Source organism: Narcine bancroftii, chromosome 2 (genome assembly GCF_036971445.1).
Source record: "Narcine bancroftii isolate sNarBan1 chromosome 2, sNarBan1.hap1, whole genome shotgun sequence".
NCBI classification, from domain to species: Eukaryota; Metazoa; Chordata; class Chondrichthyes; order Torpediniformes; family Narcinidae; genus Narcine; species Narcine bancroftii.
Window position 1 is genome coordinate 310,982,678 of NC_091470.1, and position 23,350 is coordinate 311,006,027.

The 23,350-nt window shown below is 43.8% G+C and overlaps 1 protein-coding gene across 5 annotated transcripts in view; it reads left to right on the forward strand.

The window, feature by feature from the left end:
• The window catches only part of LOC138755518 (HERV-H LTR-associating protein 1), a 58,130-nt gene that overhangs the window by 14,190 nt on the left and 20,590 nt on the right, over window positions 1-23,350 (forward strand). For all 5 annotated transcript variants that reach the window (XM_069921653.1, XM_069921654.1, XM_069921652.1 and 2 more), the window contains 5 exons: window positions 1,709-1,793; window positions 5,480-5,536; window positions 16,201-16,281; window positions 16,522-16,605; window positions 16,710-16,793. In XM_069921653.1, coding sequence (XP_069777754.1) covers window positions 1,718-1,793; window positions 5,480-5,536; window positions 16,201-16,281; window positions 16,522-16,605; window positions 16,710-16,793 — 382 coding nt within the window. In that variant the 5' untranslated portion in view covers window positions 1,709-1,717. The remainder of the gene's footprint in view (window positions 1-1,708; window positions 1,794-5,479; window positions 5,537-16,200; window positions 16,282-16,521; window positions 16,606-16,709; window positions 16,794-23,350) is intronic.

A 23,350-nucleotide genomic window follows, 5' to 3' on the forward strand; every position in this document is an offset into this window, starting at 1 on the left:
GGTATGTCCAGCGGCAGATCTCTCAGTGAGGGAGCATTTGGGTGACAGTGACCACAACTCCTTGAACTTTAGCATAACTATGGAAAATGATTGGAGTAGACAAAAATGGTAAACTGCTTAATTAGGGAAGGGCTTATTATGATACAATTAGGCACGAACTAGGGAGAGTTCATGTCATGAGGCATGGGATCCATGGAATTTGGCTGTGTCGCTTCAGAATTGGCTTGCCCGCAGAAAGGGTGGGTAGTAATTGCTGGAATGTATTCTGCCTGGATGGAGGTTCCAGAACCCCTGCTGTTCTTGATTTTTATAAATTACCTTGATGTAAAAGTAGAGGGAAGTATCAGTAAGTTGGCAGATGACACCGAGGTGGGAGGTATTGCAGATAATGCAGAGAGTTATCATAGGTTACAACAAGAAATAGACAGCATACAGATTTGGGCTGAAATGTGGAAAATGTTCAATATAGATAAGTGTGAAGTGATCAGGCTCAGTGTCATGGGGTGGCATTCGCAGGTCATGCCCCCCCAAATGAGTTATTGTATCACCCCTACCTGCCCAAAACACTAACATCACTAGGGGGTTGTGGATGCCATCAGAGGGGGTGTCACCAAAATTAATCATGTGGTTTCATCTCCATGCGCTATAAACACACGTGTTGGTCTGAAATGCCACAGAGAGGGAGAAGTGTGACAGTGCAGCGGATGGAAGAGGTCCATGGCAAGTATGGCACCAGCTCCCCCACCCTACTGAGTGAGTTCTTGAACTCCAGTTTGTGCCCCCCCCTACCATAGTTACCCTAATGCCCCCTGATTAAATCTCTTCTGACGCTGATTCTGGAAGTGATGCATTTTGGAAGGTAGAACTTGTAGGCAGAGTACTTGGCTAATTCCAGGATTCTTAATAATGTGGAAGAACAGAGGGACCTTGGGGTCCAAATCCATAGATCTCTCAAGGTTACCACGCAGTTGATAGGATCATTAAGAAGGCTTTGGTATGCTGACCTTCATTAGTCAGGGGATTGATATCAAGAGTATGAAGGTTATGTTGCAGCTACTTAAAACTCTGGTTGGACCACACTTGGAATATTGTGTTCAATTTTGGTTGCCTCATTACAGGAAGGATGTGGAAGCTATGGAGAAGGTGCAGAGGAGATTTGTCAGGATGTTGCTTGGATTGGAGTACGTCTCATGAGGCAAGGTTAACAGGGCTAGAGCTTTTCTCTTTGGACCAAAGAAGGATGAGAGATTACTTAATAGAGGTCTACAAGATTACAAGATTAGACAGGATGGTCAGCCAGCACTTTTTTCCTGGGGAAAGTGTAGCAAATATCAGAGAACATCTCTACAAAGTGAGGGGAGAAAGTTTAGGGGAGGAGTCAGGGTTAAAATTTTTACACGGAGAGCAGTGGGGACCTGGAATGTATTGCCAAGGATGGTACGATAGGAACATATAAAAAATCTCTAAGACAGGTATATTGATGCAAGAAAAATAGAAGGTTATGGGTATGAGGGAGGGAAGTTTTAATTTGTTGGGTAGGTTTATTTAAGTCAGCACAACATTGTGGACTGCAGAACCTGTACTGTTCTATAATGTTCTAGCATTTATTTCTGGTGAAAAAAATAGGATGCAGTTTTTAGATGAACTGTAAATTATGTTTTATGATTAACTTACAATTTAAATATTAGTTTTCTTTTGTCATTATCAGGTATACAACATGCAAGGATTCAGAAGAGGTGCATGTGTTAGAGTGTGTGTGGGACTAGTTGGATTTATATTATTCATCAGTATAGGTATGTATTCACTTACCTTTGAGTTACGCAAAACAATGACAACAAAAATAAGTTATTGATACATCTTCTATTCGAAAGTACAATTCAGTAAACCTCCAGCCTTGGGAATAATCAGTCATTTCAAGAACAGAGGGACCTTGGGGTCCAAATCCATAGATCTCTCAAGGTTACCATGCAGTTGATAGGATCATTAAGAAGGCTTTGGTATGCTGACCTTCATTAGTCAGGGGATTGATATCAAGAGTATGAAGGTTATGTTGCAGCTACTTAAAACTCTGGTTGGACCACACTTGGAATATTGTGTTCAATTCTGGTTGCCTCATTACAGGAAGGATATCTGAAGATAACTAAAATAATTTTTAAAATTCTACCATAACCACCATCAAAGTTCTGCTGGAAGACCTCAAAATAGTTCCAAATCAATTACATGCTCCAGTTCACAAACCATGGGATGTAATTTTCAGAGTGAATGGCTCAACCCAATTGGAAATGAACAGATCTACCTGTCCTATCAACCAGGAAATTAACATGAAAATATGTGCAACAGTGGACTGGGAAGAAGGTTATGTTGGTTTGAAAAGGGATCTTGATCAGACGGAGAACTGGGCTAAGGAATGGCAGATACAGATCAAATCAGAGAAATCACTCATTGGGGTAAATTGTACCAGGTCAGAACTTGCTTTGTTAAGAGAAATGTTCTTAAGCATGTTATGGAGCAGAGGATAGAGGGCACAGCATCTAGCTCATTACTGATGGCAGCACAGGGAGACAGTGTAGAGAAGCGAGTGTCTTCATGGCCAGAGCATTAAAAGTAAGCAAAAACACAATGCTGGAGAAACTCAGCAGGTCAAACAGTGTCCTTTATATAGCAAAGATAAAAAATACATAACCAGCATTTCAGGCTTGAGCCCTTCATCAAGGTATGGAAAAATATTAGTAGGCTTCCAAATAGAAAGGTAAGAGGGAGGTGTGGGGGAGGAGCATAGTAGTAAAGGTGATAGATGGAGAAGGGAGGGAGGGCACAGCAGCAAACAAAAGGAGAAGGGATGGCTAGGTGAATAGAGAGGGAAACCAGTAGAGAGCTGAGGCAAAGAAGATAAGGGGAAGGGAAAGGAGGGGAGAAGGGAAAGCAGGTTAGCATAAACCAGAAAAGTCAATGTTAATTCCAAATGGCAGGAGAGTGCCCAGAGGGAAAATCAGGTGTTGTACCTCCAATTTACAGGTGATTTTGGTGGGATCGTACAAGACCATAGATCAACATGTGAGTATGGAAGTGGTACGCAGAGCGGAAAGGGTTGGCCACTGAGCGGTCTTTGTCACTGGTGCGGACAGAGCGAAGGTGCTCAGTGAAGTGATTTCCCAGACTGTGCCCAATCTCTCTGATGTAGAGAAGGTCACAAAGGGAGCCATGGATGCAGTAAATCATCCCTTTGTGGCTTTCTCTACATCAGAGAGACTGGGTGCAGACTGGGAGATCGTTTAACTGAGCACCTTCGCTCTGTCCACACCAGTGACAGAGACCTCCCAGTGGCCAACCATTTAAATTCTATGTTCCTCTCCCATACTCACATGTTTGTCCATGGCCTCATGTACTATCTCATCAAGACCACCTGTAAATTGGAGGAACAGCACCTGATGTTCCATCTGGGCACTATCCAGCTGGATGGCATTAACATCGACTTTTCTGATTTCTGCTAACCTGCTCTCACTCTCTTCCCACTCCATCCCTGAAGTGCCAGTTGATGAAGTAGACAAAGACAATGTGGTCAAACAATAATCATGGCTTTTATTAGCAGAAACTCATGGTACAATAATGAAAGACAATAGGTGCATATATAGTTATATTCAAGGGGAGTGTCCTTAACAGTAGAGATAATGCACAGCCAATGTTAGTACAACCAATGTAGTTCACAACTACTGAACTACTAATCACAGCCAGAGGTGAGACAGGCAACTTGGCAGACATTCACCACAATCCCCTTCTCCTTATCGTCTTTCTCTCAGCTCTCCACCCCCTTCCCTCTCTATTTGCATAGCCATGTCTACTCCCCTTGCTTGCTGCTGTACCCTCCCTCCCTTCTCCACTGAGGACCTCCTGCCTTTGCTGCCATGCTCCTCCTCCCACAGCTATCTTATCTTTTTATTCAGACACATGCCAACATTTTTCCATACCTTGATGAAGGGCTCAAGCCCAAAATGCCAGTTATGTATTTTTATCTTTGCTATATAAAGGACACTGTTTGACCTTTGAGTTTCTCCAGCATTCTTCAACCACGGTATCTGCAGACTTTTGTGTTTTACCATTAAAAGCAAGTGTTGGGATGTCATGGTGAAGTTATACAGGATGTAATAGGAAGGATATTATAAAGTTGGAAAAGGTACAGGTAAGGTTTATGAAGTAGTTGCCAGGATTTGCAAAGTTGAGTTATCATGAGACGCTGGAAAAACTGTTTTCCTTAGAGTGCAGGAAATTATTTATTAGAGACATATTTTAATATCCTGGAAATTGTCACTTTCAGAACCAGCAGATTAGTGACATGAGACTTAAGATTTCAGATTCCTTTATTGTCATGTAATAGTACAAAATGGGTAATATTACACAAGATTGCCTTCTGCCTGACATAGGACAAGGAGCTGCCATTAGTCTCGCCCAACACCTCTTACATCAAATTTTGACAGTGGCATCAAATTTTTATTAAATAATCATGTAAATGCCTGTGTTAAAATAATCCATAGCCAGCTGACAGTTGAGAAAAATGTGAATACGCATTCTGATATCTACAATTTATAGATTTATTTTTTCATATGTACATTGTTTATATATACATTTATAGCTTTTTCCCTCTTTTTGTGGTAGTTTTTAACATAAAGCCACTGCAGTACCACCAGGTGTTGAGCATAGAAATCTTGCACATCATAGAATAAATAACACCTCAGTGGGTATTCATATTTCTTTCCATTTTTTATATATTTTACTGCTGTGCTTTGACATCTTTGATGTCTCAGGAAGAACAAATTGTTCCCAGTGCAAGATGATAGAATAGAATGAAATTCTCATTTGCTCAATATTATTCACTGAGTGTTCAGACTTATAATGGCTCTATACACCTCTCCAATAGATCATGAATCCATAATACTTATCTATCACAGCACAGGAGATCATTCAGCCCATCAAGTCCATGCTGCCCCCCTCAACTGAGAGTCTCACATGCCACTAGCTCACATTTGAATCTTTTGCCATTAACCTATGCCAACATGAAACCAATTAAATTAATAGCATACCTTGGGATGTGGGAGGAAGACAAAATACCTAATAGAAGTCTATATAGTCACAGATAAATGCCACCGTGTTCACACAGTCACCACATGAGGTCAGGATCAAACCGAGAACGTTTGAACTATAAAGCAGCAGTACCAACTACAGAACAATGCCAATCCTATTACTCGTTTATTTCATTTTGCTTTAAAGATCTCCTTCATCAATTTCTCCTTGTCTTCTCATTTCCAGAGAAAAACACCCTAGAGTACAGTTTGCATGGGCCTTTAGTAATATATTGGTCCTCAGACCAACAACTTCATTTTGATGCAATGAAAATAACTGGTTTGGGGAAAATTAAGCAAGAGAGTTTTTTTGTCAAAGTTTTTCACTTGTTATTTTATTCTCACTGACCATAACTTTTATTTAGCTTCAAAGAATCTGCAAGAAAAGGTACGGTGGAAAAGAGCCATTTTAATGTCAACAGGTGAGTAGACTTGAAATATTTCTTCACTTTTTATATATTAAAAAATTGCAATTTTCCCAGTAATATCACAGCTAGAATGCAATTTTCTACCAATGTTTAGATTGCCTGGTGATTCAGCAAAATAATCCAATGAGATGTGACTTCACCACTGAGGAGTTGCATATGTCCTTGTCATCAGTACAGCTGGCATGTGTAAGCCCTATAATCCCTCCTGCTTGCAGCCAATTTGTGCCAACCTTAGATCTTGCCTCTAAGTAATGGTAGGGTGGCGGAATGGTGAGCCATTTGGAAAAGGATAGGTGTCTGCATTAATCCAGAAGAGAATGCAAGATGATGGGCCTGTAGGATGGGAGTGGTGGTTCAGCTGTGAAGGCAATTCCAACTATTGCTTCAGGTTTGGTAATATCTACAGTCTCAGTATTAGCTGTTTCCGAGATGGTGAACATTGTTTCCTCCACAAAAATAGCCATACTACTCTGCTCAAAGTTAGCTGCTGCTACTTCGGGGTGTTTGCTGCATTACCATACAAGGAAGAGGCATTTTTGTCATTCAGCGTTTTCCAATAGATTTAGGTAGTGTGCCTGTCATTGTTGAAGACCCAGTGGGGTGTACAAACTGTGAGATGTGGGTGAGATCTTTCAGCAGTGTCAAGTTTGTGAAGATGAGATAAGCCTGTGAATATCAGATGTAAGTCTTGTCTGAGGCTGGTTGTTGGCAAGGGAATAGTGGTACTGTGGTGTGTTGACCAGGGCTATGGTTAATATTGCAGCTGGCAGAGTCACATGAGAGTAAACAATTCAATTCAATTTAAAAAAAAACATCTGACCCTGGGATGAGCTTACAGAACATGCCATAGATACCAATCCTCAAGGCTAGATCTGCCATTGAATGTTCTGGGTAAATGTCTTTGAAAACTGAAAGTATCTCTTGGCTCCTTGTGAAGAAAACATACGTCTCTTGCCTAAGCCTTCAGAGAAATGTCAATCAACCCAAGAAGCCTCTTCCTGTGCTATTGTGTCATTTTTTTCTCATTTTCTCTTGGATCATATTGAGCATTGAGTGTTTACCAGCACTAGGTATTATAAAATGCACTTCCTCAACTTATAACATTTCAAATGGTGCAAGTTGGCTTCAACTGGCGCTACCCATTCATAACTTGGTCCCAATTCATTCTTCCCCTGTTCAATGGTGTCATTGGCATTGGTTGCATGAAATAATTAGCAAGTAAACATGTTACCCATTTCAGAGAAATGCCCAGTACCATGCCCAAAACTGATCTAGCCCTCAGGTTTTGTCCATCTATGGGCTAAATTAGGGATTGCCAATGAATACTAGCTTTGCCAACAATTGCTCCATTTCAATAACAGATAAAAGAGAAAATAGCCATGTAATCTGCACCTTAATACCCATTCATCACTCATTTATTTAGACATGGTTCCATAATCCTCAAAACCACTGAGGGATTGTTGATAGGGAATCTTGTTTAGAAATGTCTAGCCTTAGCACATTTTCATGGAGAAAACTGATGATTGACAATATACTTTTTGTGAAGAAGTGCTACCTTGCCTCATTGCAGATGAGCCAGCAAGATAGGGCCCCATTATCTGGTCACCCTTGACACCCCGTCATCTTGCGACCAAGAACTTTCTTTCTCTCTCCATCCCCTCAATACCTTCAATCATTTTAATCATCTCAATTGCATTATTTCCTGAGTCTTCATAACCCAAAATGTAACATTTTTATCCTTGGCTTTTTTTTTTTCTCATGAATCTGTGTAGTAGCTTTTGCAAAGCCAATTCATTCTTCCTGACATGTGGGACCCAGAATGGAGTCCTACTAAAATGCTGTTCATGCCTTTGTACTCCAACCTCTTTTAGGATAAAGACTAATCTTCAATTAGCCCAATGGATGGCTGGTCAATCATTGAAAACTCAAGAGTTGGGAAGAGGAAAAAATATGTTAGTGTGTGTAGGAAAGGACAGAGTAATGATGATCGCAGACAGCTGACCAATTTATTGGATGCTGTAACACAAATAATGATGGCATGTTGAGTGCCGGCTTCGTGTCTCCTGTGCAAAATAGGAATGAAATTAGATATCATGTTTAACCATCAGATTAATTGAATACCTGTAGCGGCTTCTACACAGAATGAAACACACCACTAACACGATGGGGGTTTCAAATGAACTATTTATTCAAAATTCATGCACGCCCTTTAAGGGCGGCATAAGCTCTGCCCCCGCGTCGGCGGTGAGATCATCACACTCACCCGAGGCACGCGCTTTTGTCTACGCCACAAGGCATGGAGGTCCCCCGATGGCGCCATCTTCTCACGGCCCTGCTGGTGCGGTGGTAAAAGCGGGGCTGGTTCACCACGAGTGATGTGGTCCGCCACACAACCCCCCTCCCAGAACCGGTTTACGCATCTCGTCACTTGGGCGGCCGACCTCGTCGTTTCAGTCGGGCCATCAGTACCAGCTATCTAAGGTCCAGGTGTGCCGCCTTGAGTCTGTTGACTATGAATATCTCCTCCCTGCCCCCAATGTTCAAAGTGAATGTCTTGCCTGAGCACTTCAAGATTTTGTAGGGGGCCTCTTAGGGGCGCTGCAGGGGTGTGGGGTGTGGGGCTCACCAGACGAAAAAGAAGTCAGTTGTGACCAGTTCTTTGGGGATGCAGGATGGGTGGCTGCCGTGGTGGGTTGGTGGTGAGGGCGCTAGTGAGGCAAGCTTATCCCACAAGTCTGCCAGCATGGTCTGAATCTCGGTTGTGGAACCAATGCTTGGGCTGAAGAACACCCCGGGTAGTGACAATGATGCGCCATAGACCAACTCCGTGGACGATACCTGAACGTCTTCTTTCAGAGCTGCCCTGATGCCGAGCAAGACCCAGGGTAATTTGTCCATCCAGTTGGGGCCAGTGAGGCGAGCCATGGGAGCTGACTTGAGGTGCCGGTGGAAGCGCTCCACTAGACCGTTGCTTGGGGATGGTATGCAGTGGTATGTTGAGCATGATCCGCAAGAGGTTTGCCAGCTATGACCAGAGGATGGATGTGTGCCGGAACTCCGAACCTGGCAATCCAGTATGTGAGTAGGTTCCTGGTGCAGGACTCAGCAGAAGTGTCTCTCAGTGGGATGGCTTCTGGCCATCTCGTCATGCGGCCGACCACAGTCAAAAAGTAGCAGGTGTCCCTGGACACTGGTAGGGGGCCCACAATGTTGATGTGTATGTGTTCAAACCTCTTGGCTGGGGAGTGAAACTGCTGTATTGTGGCCTTTACATGGCACTGGAGTTTGGAGGCCTGGCACTGCATGCTGTTTCTTGTCATCTGGGCTACCTGTTTCTTCAGGCCGTGCCACATGAAACATTCACCACCATGCGAACTGAGGTCTTGACGAGGGGTGAGCCAAGTCGTAGACCATGCTGAAGGCCTGCAGTCTCCATTGCTATCGGGTGCAGCGAGCCAGTGGAGATGTTGCAGAGCAGCGCGTTGGGGCTGTCCGGCAATTTGAGGTCCTCAAGTCGGAGGCCCGTGATGGCGGTGCAGAAAGCTTGTGTTTCTGCATCCTCCTGTGCCTGTGCTAGCTGGGCGTAGTCCAGGTCGGGGGATAGGCATGGATGGTGGGCCTTGTGAGCACATCTGCAATGACATTGCCCTTACCCGCTCAGTGTCGGATGGCGGTGGTGAAGTCTAATATGTAGGACAGATGCCACTGCTGGCACGCCAACCAGGGATCCTTTGACATGGCGAGGGCCTGAGTGAGCAGTTTGTGGTTGGTGAAAATGGTTAATGGCCTGCCCTCCAGGAAGTACCGGAAGTGTCTGATGGCCAGCGAAGGCGCTGTATTTTAGTTCCAGAGGGCGGAGGTGCTTGCTGAAGAATGTAAGTGGGAACCACTGGCCCTTGACTGATTGCTCCAGGACGCTCCTGACGGCCGTGGTCAAAGCATTCTCTGAGAGTGCGGTATGGGCATCAGGCTGTGGGTGGGCCAGTAGGGTGGTGCTCACCAGGGCATTCTTCATCGTGGTGAAAGCATTCTCGGCCTCTTCCATCCATTTCAGGGTCTTTTTCTTGGCAGTGAATAGTGCGAACAACGGCTGCATGATGTGAGCCGCTTTCAGGATGAAACGGTGGTATAAGTTGACCATCCTGTGAATTCCTGTAGTCTTTTGATGGTGTTGGGCTTTGGGAACTGGCGTATGGCTGCTACCTTTTCGGGTCCTGGGGCAACGCCATCCGCAGAGATTGTATGGCCAAGGAACTGCAGGGACTCCTTGCTGAACTGGCACTTGGCCACATTGACAGTGAGGCTGAACTCTGCCAGATGAGCAAATAGTGCATGGAGATAGACCTTGTGTTCATCGTGGACCCGAATGGTGATGAGGATGTCGTCGAGATAGAGAAACACGAGATCCTGGTCTCTGCCCATTGTGTCCATCAGCCATTGAAATGTCTGGACTGCGTTTTTAAGGCTGAAAGACATCCACAGGAAATTGAATAGTCCAAACGGGGTAATGATGGCGATCTTGCCGATGTCATCGGGGTGGACTGGGATTTGGTGGTAACCCAGTACTAGGTCGACCTTCTAGAAAACTCGGGCACCATGCAAGTTGGCCGTAAAGTCCTGTATATGCGGGATAGGGTATCGGTCCGGTGTGGTCGTGTCATTGAGGCGACAGTAGTCCCCACATGGGCACCAACCCCCGGAAGCCTTCTGGACCATGTGGAGGGGGGAGGCACAAGGGCTATCCGACCTGCGGATGATCCCCAGCTCCTGCAGTTGGGAAAACTGCTCCTTTGCCAGTTGTAGCTTCTCGAGGGGAAACCACCTGGTTTTGGCGTGGAGGGGGGAGGCCCTGGGTCGAAATGTGGTAGTGGACTCCATGTTGGGGCATGGCGGAAGTGAACTGTGGTTGCAGGATGGCAGGCAATTCATTGACCACTTGAGAATACTCATCCTTGGCGGCGCTGATGGAAGCTATTCCTGGGTCGCATGTGCTTGTGGAATTGAGGCTGATGGATTGGAAGGTGCAGGCACCAACAGGCTGTGCGCCCAAAGGAAATCGGCTCCCAGCAGACTGTATGAACCTCCAGTGAAACCTGTCCTTGCCAATCTGAATCTGTGCGCTGTGTGTGCTGAAAGCCTTGTCAGAGAATCCGTTGGCTGCCCATAGGGTTGTGCCTCATGTGTGGGTGTGGGTCTCCAGGGCAGTTGGGGGAAGCACATTCAGTTCTGCTCCAGTATCTACCAGGTAACACCGGCCACTGGACTTGTCAATCACATGCAGGAGGCTGTTAGTGCGGCCAGCTGTCGCAGCCATTAATGGTGGCCTGCTGGGTCGTTGCCCTGAAACGAACAGGGCTGCCTGCACTTGCAGGCTTGGGTCCCCCAGCTTTGATGATAGAAACACCGGGTGGCATGGTGTTCTTCTGGTTTGTGCTTGGGGGGTCGCCTGTGGCTGATTGGGTCCTGGGTGGGCGACCTGGCTGAGGGTGGCCTAGTTTTCTCACTTGGTTCGCCAGAGGACGTCTGCATGGGCTGCAACTCTGCGTGGGTCTGAGAAATTCTCATTTGCCAGCAGGAGGTCTCCCGACGGCGCCATCTTCTCACGGCTGCCCCGCTGGTGCGGCGATACAAGTTTGCCACGAGTGATGTGCGCCGCCACACACCTAACTTTTATGCTTTGAGTGAACAGTAAATCACCTGAACACCATACTGCTGATGTACATTTCAAATGGTTAAAACACAGTGCAATAATAAAAAAATGCTAAAAATTAAATTGCACAGTTATATTTCTTTTCTGAATAAACCCTAAAAGGATTATTAAACATTCAAATTTTTATTACATTTCCATACAATTCTTAACCCGAGCATTAATGTAATCTGCAGGCCCGTCTTAACAGGCATTGTTTTAAATGCTGCATTAAACCAGTGTCCTGATGCAGGTTGATGGGCATGTGCCTCTCTAAGAAGAGGTAACTGTCCCAACACATTTACTGGTCCTGGTCCCAACAAGATTTATCCAGTAGAGCCTTAATGGTTGGTCACCAGACTTTGCCTTATGTAGATCAGCTCATTGACTTCATCCCTGAGTAGGTAAATAATTGCGATTGACTTATTTCTATATTGTTGAAGCTTTCAGTTTTCCCCATCATCTACAACAGCAAATTCTCTTGCCATACTTACCAATCTCTTCAAAGTCATAATTAACACCTGTTAAATTTGTTTCCTGTTTGCTTGTCTATTTTTAGAAAGATGTTTCTATGATGTGAATAATGTTTAATTCAGCATCAATGAGTGTCATGCAACTAATGAGATGTCACTTGGCCTTCTTTGGCAGTGAATATTTATTAGACAATTAGTTATATATAATTTTATTCTGTTGATGATCTGTAACCTTATTAAAGTCTTCATGGGCTGTGAAATTCTGTTTTCTTGCACTCACAATGCAGGTGCAAATGTGGAACAAAGGACAAGGACAAACAGGATTTCGGATCCTGTGCTTGTTCAACATCAAAGGGCAAGCAAAATGTACATTCATTTGGCCTGTGCTTCGTTATATTGGCCTCAGAAATCCATGATTCTCTTGGTTCATGTCATCCAAGACATCAACCTCTGAATTCATCAAAGGTTATAGATTAAGGAGAGCTCCATAAGCATAAGCCTTAAATGACCTGTGCCAGTGAGAGGATAGAGATGTCATATGGAGGTGAGAATATGCAATAGATTCGAAGAATGAAGTGTAAACTTGTGTGGGGTCTTAATTTGGGATTTGAATATCTGGTGGAGGAAGCAACACATCAAGATTAACCTTTAGATCAGTAACAGAGCACATGGTACAGCTGGGAGCCATTTCTTTTCCAGATTGTAGTGATACACCACAAGCCTACTGCAGGGGGCGACCTGGCTGTCAATCAGCTGACCTGAATGGACCAAGCCCCACCCAGTCAGCTGCCAATCATCTGCCGGGATATAAACCACATCCGGCCCCTCGAGGTCAGTCACATGGAGCTAGCTCAGCTAACTACAGCAGGGACTTTAAGTGGAATAAAGCCTGTTGATCAGTCTTCAAGTCTTGTGTCTGCTTTCTGTACAATGGAGCACCACACAGATTCTTCTGTGTGGTTCTTTTCTCCTTATGCACACACATTTTCCTGGTCATGGAGACCACTTAGAGCAGTTCAGAATGCTGTAACGCAGGGAGAGGGTTCATTAAAGTGTAGGATGCAATGTGTCATTTGCACAACAGCTTTACCAACCATTGTTTTGCACAAAGAAGCACATTGCCTTTTCACTGATACCCGCTTGGTACTTAGCTTTGACCAAGACTGAAACATAAGTGAAATAGATATAAAAATATGCTAAAGATGAAAAAAAATTCCCAAAACAAATTTACCATTGTAAACATCCCTTTAATTTGCACTGCATTGTTAAAAATTCCACTTTGTTCACCAAAGCTGATTCCCTTTATAAAGGTAAAACTGAGGAGGCAAAGAGGCACAATTATTTTCATAACTGCAGGGTAAATTTTGGAACAATTGAAGAACTTCTTCAGTGATATGGGTGGCATCATCATTCGAACATTAATAACCTCACCTGCACTGTGAGTACAAGTTCTGGTCCATACTAATTTTCAGTTTCTTTCGTGCAATTATTAGTTTGATGTATACAAAATAACTGACATTTTAAAACACTCTCAGTGGTAATTATTTTTAAATCTATTTTGCAAAGTAGTAAAGCAGTTATTGAAAATTACTGCAATTAATCATCATTTTGTTAATTGTACATTGTGCATTAAAGTCACTGGAACTATTTGTAAGGTCAACATCAGCAAGTTATCACTTTCACTTAAAAACATTCTTCATACAACAATACCTTCATTAATTGATTTTTACTTCACTTTATATGACAAAGTAATGTAATAATTATCATTTTAATAATTGTGGTTTCATTCATCTATTCCTGCAGGCTGATATTCCTCATTTTATTTTTCAGGCCTTCTCGAAGACTGCCTGAACTGATAGTTTCCAGTTTCCCCTTCCCTACTGAGCCTGAACTTCTCATAGCAAGAGGAATGCTAAGCATTTGTTGTCAACCCTAACAGTTAGAAATAGCAAGCAGCAATTCATTTTCACAGCAACTAGCAACTGAAAAAACAAATCAAGTTTAAATTTGGATGGTTGACAAAAGTTGCTGTGAAAATGAACTCTTCCAGAAACTCCATTTAAATAAAATCTTAATCGCATTTATCAGTTACACATTAAAACTATGGGGAGCTACATTAATCACTGGAAAACAATCCACTTCAGCCTACCACCAGTTGGGATTGAAGCTTCACATTACAAATTGCTTGAATGCCAGCAGCACAAAGGATCCCTTGTGAATTTACCTCAGACAGGCAATCAAAATGTGGTCAAAAATTTCCTTTTGCAAAATAATGAAAAGAATTAAGATGATGGTGGATGAATCACCTGAAGTGAAGCTTTTATAATTAATGGGTAACTTTTCCTTCAAGTCATTTTGCTGAGTTACGAGGGATACTTGCACTTCCACAGGGGGATAATCTTGTTATTATATTCATAAAATATCTGACCTACCATGATGAAATTAAAATTGAATGCTATTTTTATGTTCTAAGTTACAATACAAAAAAAACTATCCACTTCATCAAAACTTTTTAACAGATTCAGATGGAATGAGACCTGTATGATTCTCAATGGGACCTCACAGAATTTTCTGCATCTTCATGACAGCATTTGGAAAAAATAGCAATCATTAAATGCACACTGCCCAATGGCAACCAGACAGGAGCAGTGCAGGGTTTACTTGCCATGGAGGAGGGAGAAGCTGAAGGAGAGAGGGATGGAACCAATACTCAAAGGGACGTGGAATTTTTGGTCACAGGAGGGTAGTCCTATGCAGTGGTGGATGGGCAGAAAATCTACCAAGCCCATCATCGAGACTGAGAATACTGCACCATAGAGAATGTAAAAAGAAATTTTATATCATCGCCTGATGCGTTGCAGTATTCTTCAAATTACTTCTTTTAAAAAAATTTTACTTTATAATTCACAATAATTCAAAACTATACACTTTACATACATAATTCATATTCATATAATAAATATAGAGACATTTTGCATTTTCTCCCCATCCCTCCTTCCTCCAAAATTAACCCCAAATTAAAAAAAAGAGTGTCATTTCGTTATTATCCAATTTTTATTGACGTTATTTATTGAATCTTTGCAAATTCTCATGATGAAATGCATTTGATGGCAAGGCCTCTGTTCTTTAAACAATGTGTTGCTTATTTGATGTTGTAATCAATACATGAGGACCAGTGAGGTAGGGCATGAGGTTCTTGTGTATCAATGGGTTCTCCTTGAGGCTATTGTGTGGGTCACTTCATCAAGAAATTGATGAGGGTAGGGTGGTACATATGGTCTACAAGGATTTTAGCAAGGCATTTGACAAGGTCCCCCATGAGAGACTCATCCAGAAAATCATGAGGCTCAGTGGAACCTTGGCTGTGTGGATAAAAAAAATTAGTAGAGAGTTGTTTGGAAAGAAAATATTCTGCCTGGCGGTCAGTGACTAGTGGAGTACTGCAAGGATCTGTTCTGAGACCCCTATACTTTGTGATTTTTATAAAATGACCTGGATGAAGAAGTTGAAGGATGGGTCAGTAAGTTTGCAGATGACACGAAGGTTGGAGGAGTTGTGGATGGAGCTGAAGGTTGTCGAAGGTTACAATAAAGAAAGGATGCAGAATTGGGCAGAACGGTGGCAGATGGAGTTCATTCCGGATAGGTGTGAGGTGATGCATTTTGGAAGGACAAACCAGAATGCTGAGTACAGGGTTAATGGTCAGTTACGTAAAAGTGTGGATGAACAGAGGAACTTGAGGTTCAAATCCACACATCCCTCAAGGTCACCGCACAGGTTGATAGGATAGTTGAGAAGGCCTATGGGATGCTGGGCTTCACTGATCAGGGATTGAGTTAAAGGGCAGAGAGGTCATGTTGCAACTCTGCAAAGCACTTGTGTTCAGTTCTGGTCAACTCATTATAGGAAGGATGTGGAAGCTATGGAGAGGATGCAGAGGAGATTTACCAGGACATTGCCTGGATTGGAAAACAAGTCTTATGGGGCAAGGTTAGCAGAGCTGGGATTTTTCTCTTTGGAGTGTAGAAGGATGAGAGGAGACTTGATAGAAGTCTACAAGATTAGGACCAGTTTCCCAGGGCAGGAATAGCAAACACCAGAGGACATATGTACAAAGTGAAAGGAGGGAAGTCTAGGGATATATTAGGGGTAAGTATTTTACATAGAATGTTGTGCATGCCTGGAATGTCTTGCTGGGGATGGTGGTGGAGGGTGAAGCATCAGGGGCATTTAAGACACTTTTAGACAGACACATGGATTAAATAAAAATAGAGGGTTATGGGTAGGGTTTAGTACTTTTTTTGGTAAGAAATATATGGGTCGGCACAACATCGAGGGCCAAAGGGCCTGTACTGTAGTGTTCCATGTATCTTTGCTACTTAAAAAAATGCTCCGTGACTTGCTGAGTTTCTCCAGCTTGTTTGTGTAAACTACAGTCACAGTGTCTGTAGATTTTCTTATTTAACTGGAAATTTTTAAGGCTGTTTTTCTATTTTCAGAATTACCTGTTGAATCTCTGGATCCTGCTGCAATTGACCTGACAGAATTTGTCAATAAAATGATAAATACCGCACTTAAAGGTAAGGTTTCTAATTAGAATCAGAATCAAAATTTATTGTCATGAACAAGTCATGAAATTCGGTGTTTTGTAGCAAAATCATAGTGTAAACATTCATATTACAACAATCTTACCAAATTAATTTGTATGATTCAAAAATCAAAATGACACATTAATATATATGGATATAGGTAGATACTTACTTTTGGAACAATGTCATGTTATCACATATACATTAATTTTAATTGTTAAATATTTGCAGGAGATCAACAATTCTTTTCCTTGCTGGGTGTCACTTCTCATAGTTCCCATGCCTTCCATAAAGTGTCCATACTCATTTATAACAGTAAGTATTCACAAAGGGTTTTTTTTATGTCATTTGAATTAAATTTGAATAGGACTGTAAAACTGTTGTGATATTGACAGGTTTTGTGATTTCTCTACTCATAGTTTCAAGTTTCTGGAAAATTAATCGGTCTGTTTTCCCAATGAAATACTGCTATTGCTTAAACAACAAAACCAATGACTTGACAGGTTAGTTTCTATCTAAACTATTTTCTTGTGTACATGAAATAAATATTAAAATAAAAGTCCCTTAATGAATTGTGTACGGTACATCAAACTGTCTGTTGTGACAATTAGGTCACTGAAATGGATATAGTTGTAGCGGTAGCAACTAAGGGAAGTGAAATGAGGAGATTATACGCTGTAAGTTCATTGCACTTCCAATGGTTTATTTTTGAAAAGCTCACACTGCACCTAATATGGCGGCCTATAAGTCCTGCCCAAGGGCAGGCGGTGATGTGATGTCAAAGCTGAGAGTGTGACCTGTTTGAGTATGGGGAAAGGTGTGCTCATCAGCGCTATCTTGATGCGGCTGCTCTGCTGCCGCAGCTGTATCTGTGCAGAGCCGGTTCACCTGCATCTCGATGTGCGCTGCCACATAACCCCCCCCCCTCCCTCCCAGAATTGGATCTTGCATTTCCGTTATTCCAGGGCCGGTCCTTTGCGAGGTTGTCCCCGGCGCTTGGGTTGCGCTGGCACGACTGGCTGGCTGGCTGAGGTCAAGGTGTGTGGGTTTCAGCTGGTCGGCTGTGAACAGTTCCTTCCTATCCCCAATGTCCTCTGAGCTGCGGAGGACTTCGTACAGGCCCTCATAGGATCATTGGAGAGGGGCAGAATGCGGTCTGTGGCGGACAAAAAAGTCTGTGGTTAATAAATCCTGATGAATGGACGTGGGCTGGTGTCCATGGTGTGAGGGTTGGGGGCGGGTGTGAAGGAGCTAAACTGTCCTATTGCTTCTGCGACGCTGCTCTCCCCTCAGTGTCTGGGTCTTGGGACGGTGAGAAGAATTCACCTGGCAGGATTAATGTGGTGCCGTACACCTATTCCATGGAGGAGGCCTGCAGGTCCTCTTTGGGTGCAGTTTGGATGCCCAGGAGGACCCAGGGGAGATCATCCGCTCAGCTGTGGCCGGTTAAATGGGCCCTGAGAGCTGACCAGGTGGCAGTGGAAACACTTGATGAGGCCATTGGATTGTGGGTGATAGGAGGTGGGGTGGTGCAGCTTAATGCCCAGAAGAGTTGCTAGCTGTGTCAACAGTGCCTTTGACAATGCCCCTCCGTCAGTGGTAATATGAGCTGGTATCCTGAACCTCGTAAACCAATGCATGAGCAGTGCCCTGGCGCAGGAATCAGTGGAAGTGTCTTTTAGCGGGATGGCTTCTGGCATCTACTACCATTAGCAGGTACCAGGCATCCCAGGAGACAGGAAGCAGGCCCATGATGTTGACATGAATATGCACAAACTGCCTCTTCAGAGGGTCGAACTAAAGGATGGGGGTCTTGACATGTCGGTAGACCTTGGCGATCTGACACTGAGTGCAATTGTAGGCCAGTTGGGAGACCTGCTTCCTCAGGCCATATGAATCTCTCTGCCACCATGCAGGATGTGGTCTTTATGGATGGGTGGACGAGGTCATGGATAGGCTGGAAAACCTGGCGCCTCCATTACTGTGGTACGACCGGGTGCAGTGAGCCAGTGGAAACATCGCACAGCAGTAGATCGGTGCTGTCTGGCAGGCTGATGTCCTCGAATTGGAGGCTGGTGATGGCTGTGCGGAAAGCCTGCATTTCCACGTCCTCTTTTTGGGCTTGCACCAGTTGGGAGTAGTCCAGCCTGGGAGTCAAGGTTTGGGTGGTGGTTCAAGAGAGGGTGTCAGCCACAACATTGTCCTTATCGGAGAGGTGCCGGATGGCAGTGGTGAACTCCGATATGTATGATAGGTGGCATTGCTGGCATGCTGACCATATGATCTTTGACCATAGAGAAAGGCGTGAGGGGCTTGTGATCAGGAAAAATCATGAATGGCCTGCCTTTCAAGAGATAGCAGAAATGCTTAATGACCAGGAGCTCCCTGTCAAATGAGCTGCATTTAAACTCTGGGGGGTGTAGATGGTAGCTAAAAAAGGCCAATGGCCTCCACTGACCATTGACAGATTGTTCAAGGATGCCCCCAATGGCTGTTGCTGATGCATCAACAGTGAGGGCTGTGGGCACATCTGATCTGGGGTGTACCAGCAAGTTGGCATTAGCCAGAGCATTCTTGGTTGCAGTGAAAGCCACATCGGCCACCTCCATCCAAGCTAAGATCTTGCATTTGGCCGACATTGTGGCAAACAGGGGCTACATGATGCGTGCTGCCCTTGGGATGAAGGAGTTGTAGAAATTAACCATCCTGGTAAATTCCTGGAGGCCTTTGAGGGTGTTAAGGCAGGCAAACTAGCGTCTGGCTGCCACTTTTTCTGTTGATGTTGTTGCCCCATCTGCAGTGATAGTTTGGCCCAGGAATTGCAAGGAGTCTTTCCCAAACTGGTACTTTGCCAAGATGACCACAAGGCTGAAGTTGGACAGGTTTGTGAAGAGTCTTCAGAAATGATCTTTGTGCTCTTTGTGGTCCTTGCTGGTGAAGTATGCCATCCAGGTAGATGAACACAAAGTCCAAGTCTCTGCCACTACGCCCATCAAGTGCTGGAAGTTTTGCACCATGTTCTTGAGGCCAAACAGCATGCAGAGGAATTCAAAGAGTCAGAATGGGGTGATGATGGCCATCTTTCCAATGTCATCCAGGTGGATGGAGATCTGGTGATAGCCATGCACTAGATCAACCTTTGAGAAAACCTTTGCACCGTGCTGGTTGGCCGTGAAGTTTTGTATATGCGGGATTTGGTAGCGGTCAGGCATGGTGGAGTTGTTTAGGTGATGATAATCTCCGCAGTGCCACCACCTGCCTGAGGACTTAGGGACCATGTGAAGTGGGGATGCCCACGGTCTGTCGGACCTGCGAACTATGCCCAACTCTTGCATCTGAGAAAATTATTCTTTGGCCTGTTGCAGTTTATCTGGGGGAACCCATCTGGCTTTGGTGTGGAGCGGGTGGCCTTGGGTCAGGATGTGGTGTTGCACCCCATACTGTGGCATAGTGGAGGAAAAATGAGGCACAAGGATGGATGGGAATTCGTCCAGGATGTGACTGCACTCGTCTTTTAGGGCACTCACCGTGGCCACGCTTGTGTTGTGACTGTTAGTTGCTTTATGTTGGACAGTCTGGAATGTCTGGGCATAGACCAGGTGTTTGGCCTTCACGTCCACCAGCACGCTGTGCACTCGTAGAAAATCTGTGCTGAGGAGTGATATGTCCACAGTGGCTAGTGTGAAATTCCACCAAAAATTTTCACTGTCAAGTTGTATATGGACTTTGCGCATGCTAAAGTTCATGATGTCGGTTTTGTTTGCCACCCGAAGAGTGGGATCTCATAGGCACGTTCTTGTCTCCAGGGCAGTCGGCGGGATGACACTGAGTTTGGCACCATGTTGACCAGGAACCGCTGGCCACTAGCCTTGTTGGTGATGTGCAATATGCTATTGGTGTGGCCAGCCATCGTACCCATTAGCAGTGGCTGGCCTGGGCATTTTCCGAAAACAACCAGGGCTGCCTGCATGTTCATGTCTGTGCCCTCCAGTGTTGGTGATAAAACACCAGTTGGTGTACGGTGCCTCTGCTGGTTTGCTGGGGCACAGTTGTGCTTGGTTTGGATGGGGTCTGGTCTGCTGACCCGGATGGGGATGAGTCAACTGATTCATGGCAGACTCATTTTCGCATTTCATCTGCCACAGAACGTCTGCTCTGGCCATGATCTTACGTGGGTCTGAGAAATCTTCATCCACCAACAGCAGTTGTATGTCATCTAGCATCTGTTCCAGGAAAGCCTGCTCAAACATGAAACGTGGCTTGTGGCCCTCTGCTAGTGTGAACATCTCATCCATAAGCACGGATGGTGGTCTGTCTCCTCAGCTGTCTAGATGCATGAGCCTGGCAGCGCGCTGTCATCTGGATAAGCCGAAAGTACTCAGCAGGAGTTTCTTGAGTGCTGGGTATTTTTCCTTCCTCCGGAGGGTCATGTATCAGGTCGTCCACCCTGGCTGCAGTCTCTTGGTCTAGGGAGTTGACGACGTGGGCAGACATTGTCAAGTTGGAGGTGATCTGCCAGAAGTGAAATTGTGCTTCCGCTTGCTCAAACCAAGTGCGTGGGCAAAGTGTTCAGAATGTTGGCAAGTTCATAGCCACTGCGTTGACTGCTGTAGAGTCCATGGTGTAGAGTCCAGAATCGTCTGGGCTCGTTGGGGTCACCAATTGTAGCGGTAGCTTCAAGGGGAAGTGAAGTGAAGAGATTACACACTGTAAGTCGCTTGCACTTCCAACAGCTTATTTTTTAAAAGCCTGCACTGTGCCTTATAAGGCGGCCCGTAATTCCTGCCCACGCCTGGGTGGTGACGTTACAATGCAGCTGAGTGCACGTGCACGGCCCATTTGAGCACGGGAGAAGATGCGCTGGGCGGAGCCATCTTTATGTTGCTCCTCCACTGCCACGTCTGTAACGGTTCGCTGGCATCTCAATGTGCGCCGCAACATAGTCATAAAATATTTTAAATCTTTCAACTTTCTTATCAATCATCTGCAAGGACATTTTCTTGCATCCAAAGCATTATAGTAATAATTTGTGAGATAAAGAAAAGAAAATCCTCATGCTACATGACTTTTATTTCATGATTCCAATTAATTTCCAACTCTAAATGTCATAAGTGTACCAGACTCTGGCACAGCAGTGGGCGACAGGTTAGTGCATTGATCCTGCCAAGGAAAAAGGGAACATTCCCAGCCTCTCCTCTTGAATTTTACATGGTTTCACTGGGGCATTTCTCATTTCTAATTGTGACCAAAGAAGGTGATATTAACTCTTTGTTATTGTTGCATATAGAAGATAGAAAGTGGGAGGCTCTTTAGACCATAGCATGATAGAGCATAGAACAGTACACTATAGTACAGTCCCTGTGGCCCACGATATTGCGTCAACCGCTGTAAATCCATTGCATAATCAATCTAACCCTTCCCTTCCTCACAGACAATAAGCCTCCATTTTTCTTACATTCATGTGGCTATCTAAGAGTCTTTTATATTATCCCTATTGTACCAGCCTCCACCGCCATCCCCAGCAATGCATTCTAGACATCCGCACTCTCTATGTAATAAAGCATACTTCAGACATCTCCTCTAAATTTTCCTCCATTCGTCCTGAACCGATGTCCCCTTGTATTGGCCATTGTTGACCTGGGATATGCACCATCTCTTTAAATTAATATTTTGATTGGACTTATGGATGGGCAGAAAATATCCATTTTGAGTATACACCTGGTTCCCTTCCACCTGAAAGGGTGGTGGAAGCAGATTTAGCCGTAGAGGTGGTTGTGACAAATGTGCTATGATTAATCTTTAATGTTAAAACTATATTTCATATATGTATATATATTTCAGTAAAAGTTTGTTTTAGGTGGTCAGGAGTCATTTACATTCTACAGACACCCATGGTACTTTGTAACTGTTAGCTAGCTTCAGCACAAAAGACAACACATTAGCATTTTAAACACACATGGTTCTTTGAGATGGAAAAAGGAGAGCTATTTGCAGAGACAAAATGGCTGGTGATTGAAGTTGAAGCCAAGAAATTAAAGGATTTAAGATGGTTCTTGAGATACTGAAAACAATAGATGTTATCTTGGAAACACCTGTGTAAATACACAGCCATTTTGTGTCTTTGTGGGCAGACATTATGGAGGCATAAGTGGTCTGAGATGCTTTTAGCACCAAAGTGAAGAAGATTTTATGAACTTCATAGATGGAAATGATGTCACATGCCATGTGACATGAAAAATTTACCAGAATGTATTATTGAAATCTGAGACAAAGTGGTCAGTTTAAAGAAACTCACCATCCTGTCCAGGCAGGATTGAAAGCAACAATATTTCCTGAAGAGAGGGAAAATGCTGCCTCTGTGTTACTCCTAATAAAAGGGGAACACAGAAAAGTGGATTTCAAATAGAAGCCCACTCTGACTGTCTCCTTAAAATAAAGAAGGCAGTTTCATTATTTGGAACACAGACTCCAAAGTCTTCATTCAAGAGAAGTAAATAGACTCCAGAACATTTAGGCAGGTTAAGAAGGAGTTTGTGAAATCATTCATATGAAAGAAAATTTATCTGAAAGACAAACCATCGAAAGAATTGTGAGTTTAAAGAGGCCTGAAGGTATGATGTTTAAAACCGCTTTATAATTATTTCTGAGCTGAAAATTTAAGCCCAAAATGATGCTGAAGTTTTAAAATTCTTTTCAGTGTTTTGGACTCTAACACATATATTTACATTTGCACATAGTAGGGGTTTAAATTTAGAGTTTAAATTTAGTGTTTAAGTTAGAGATAAGTAAGAAATGTCATGTTATTATAGTTTAATAAAAACTATTATTTTGAATTTCTGCATTTGTCTGATGAATTTTTGGCATTTGCTGTTCCTTTGTCAGTGCTAACAAAGTCTCTTTAGTCCCTAATAAAATTGAGACGGTTGTTAGTTCTGAACAGTGGTTGATTCTGCTTCCCTCACCCTTTCAGGCTAAAAGGGTAACACTGATGAATTGAAGATGGTTTTGTTCTGCAGACTCAATTTTGTTTTACAGGTACACTGTTAATAAAAATGATAAG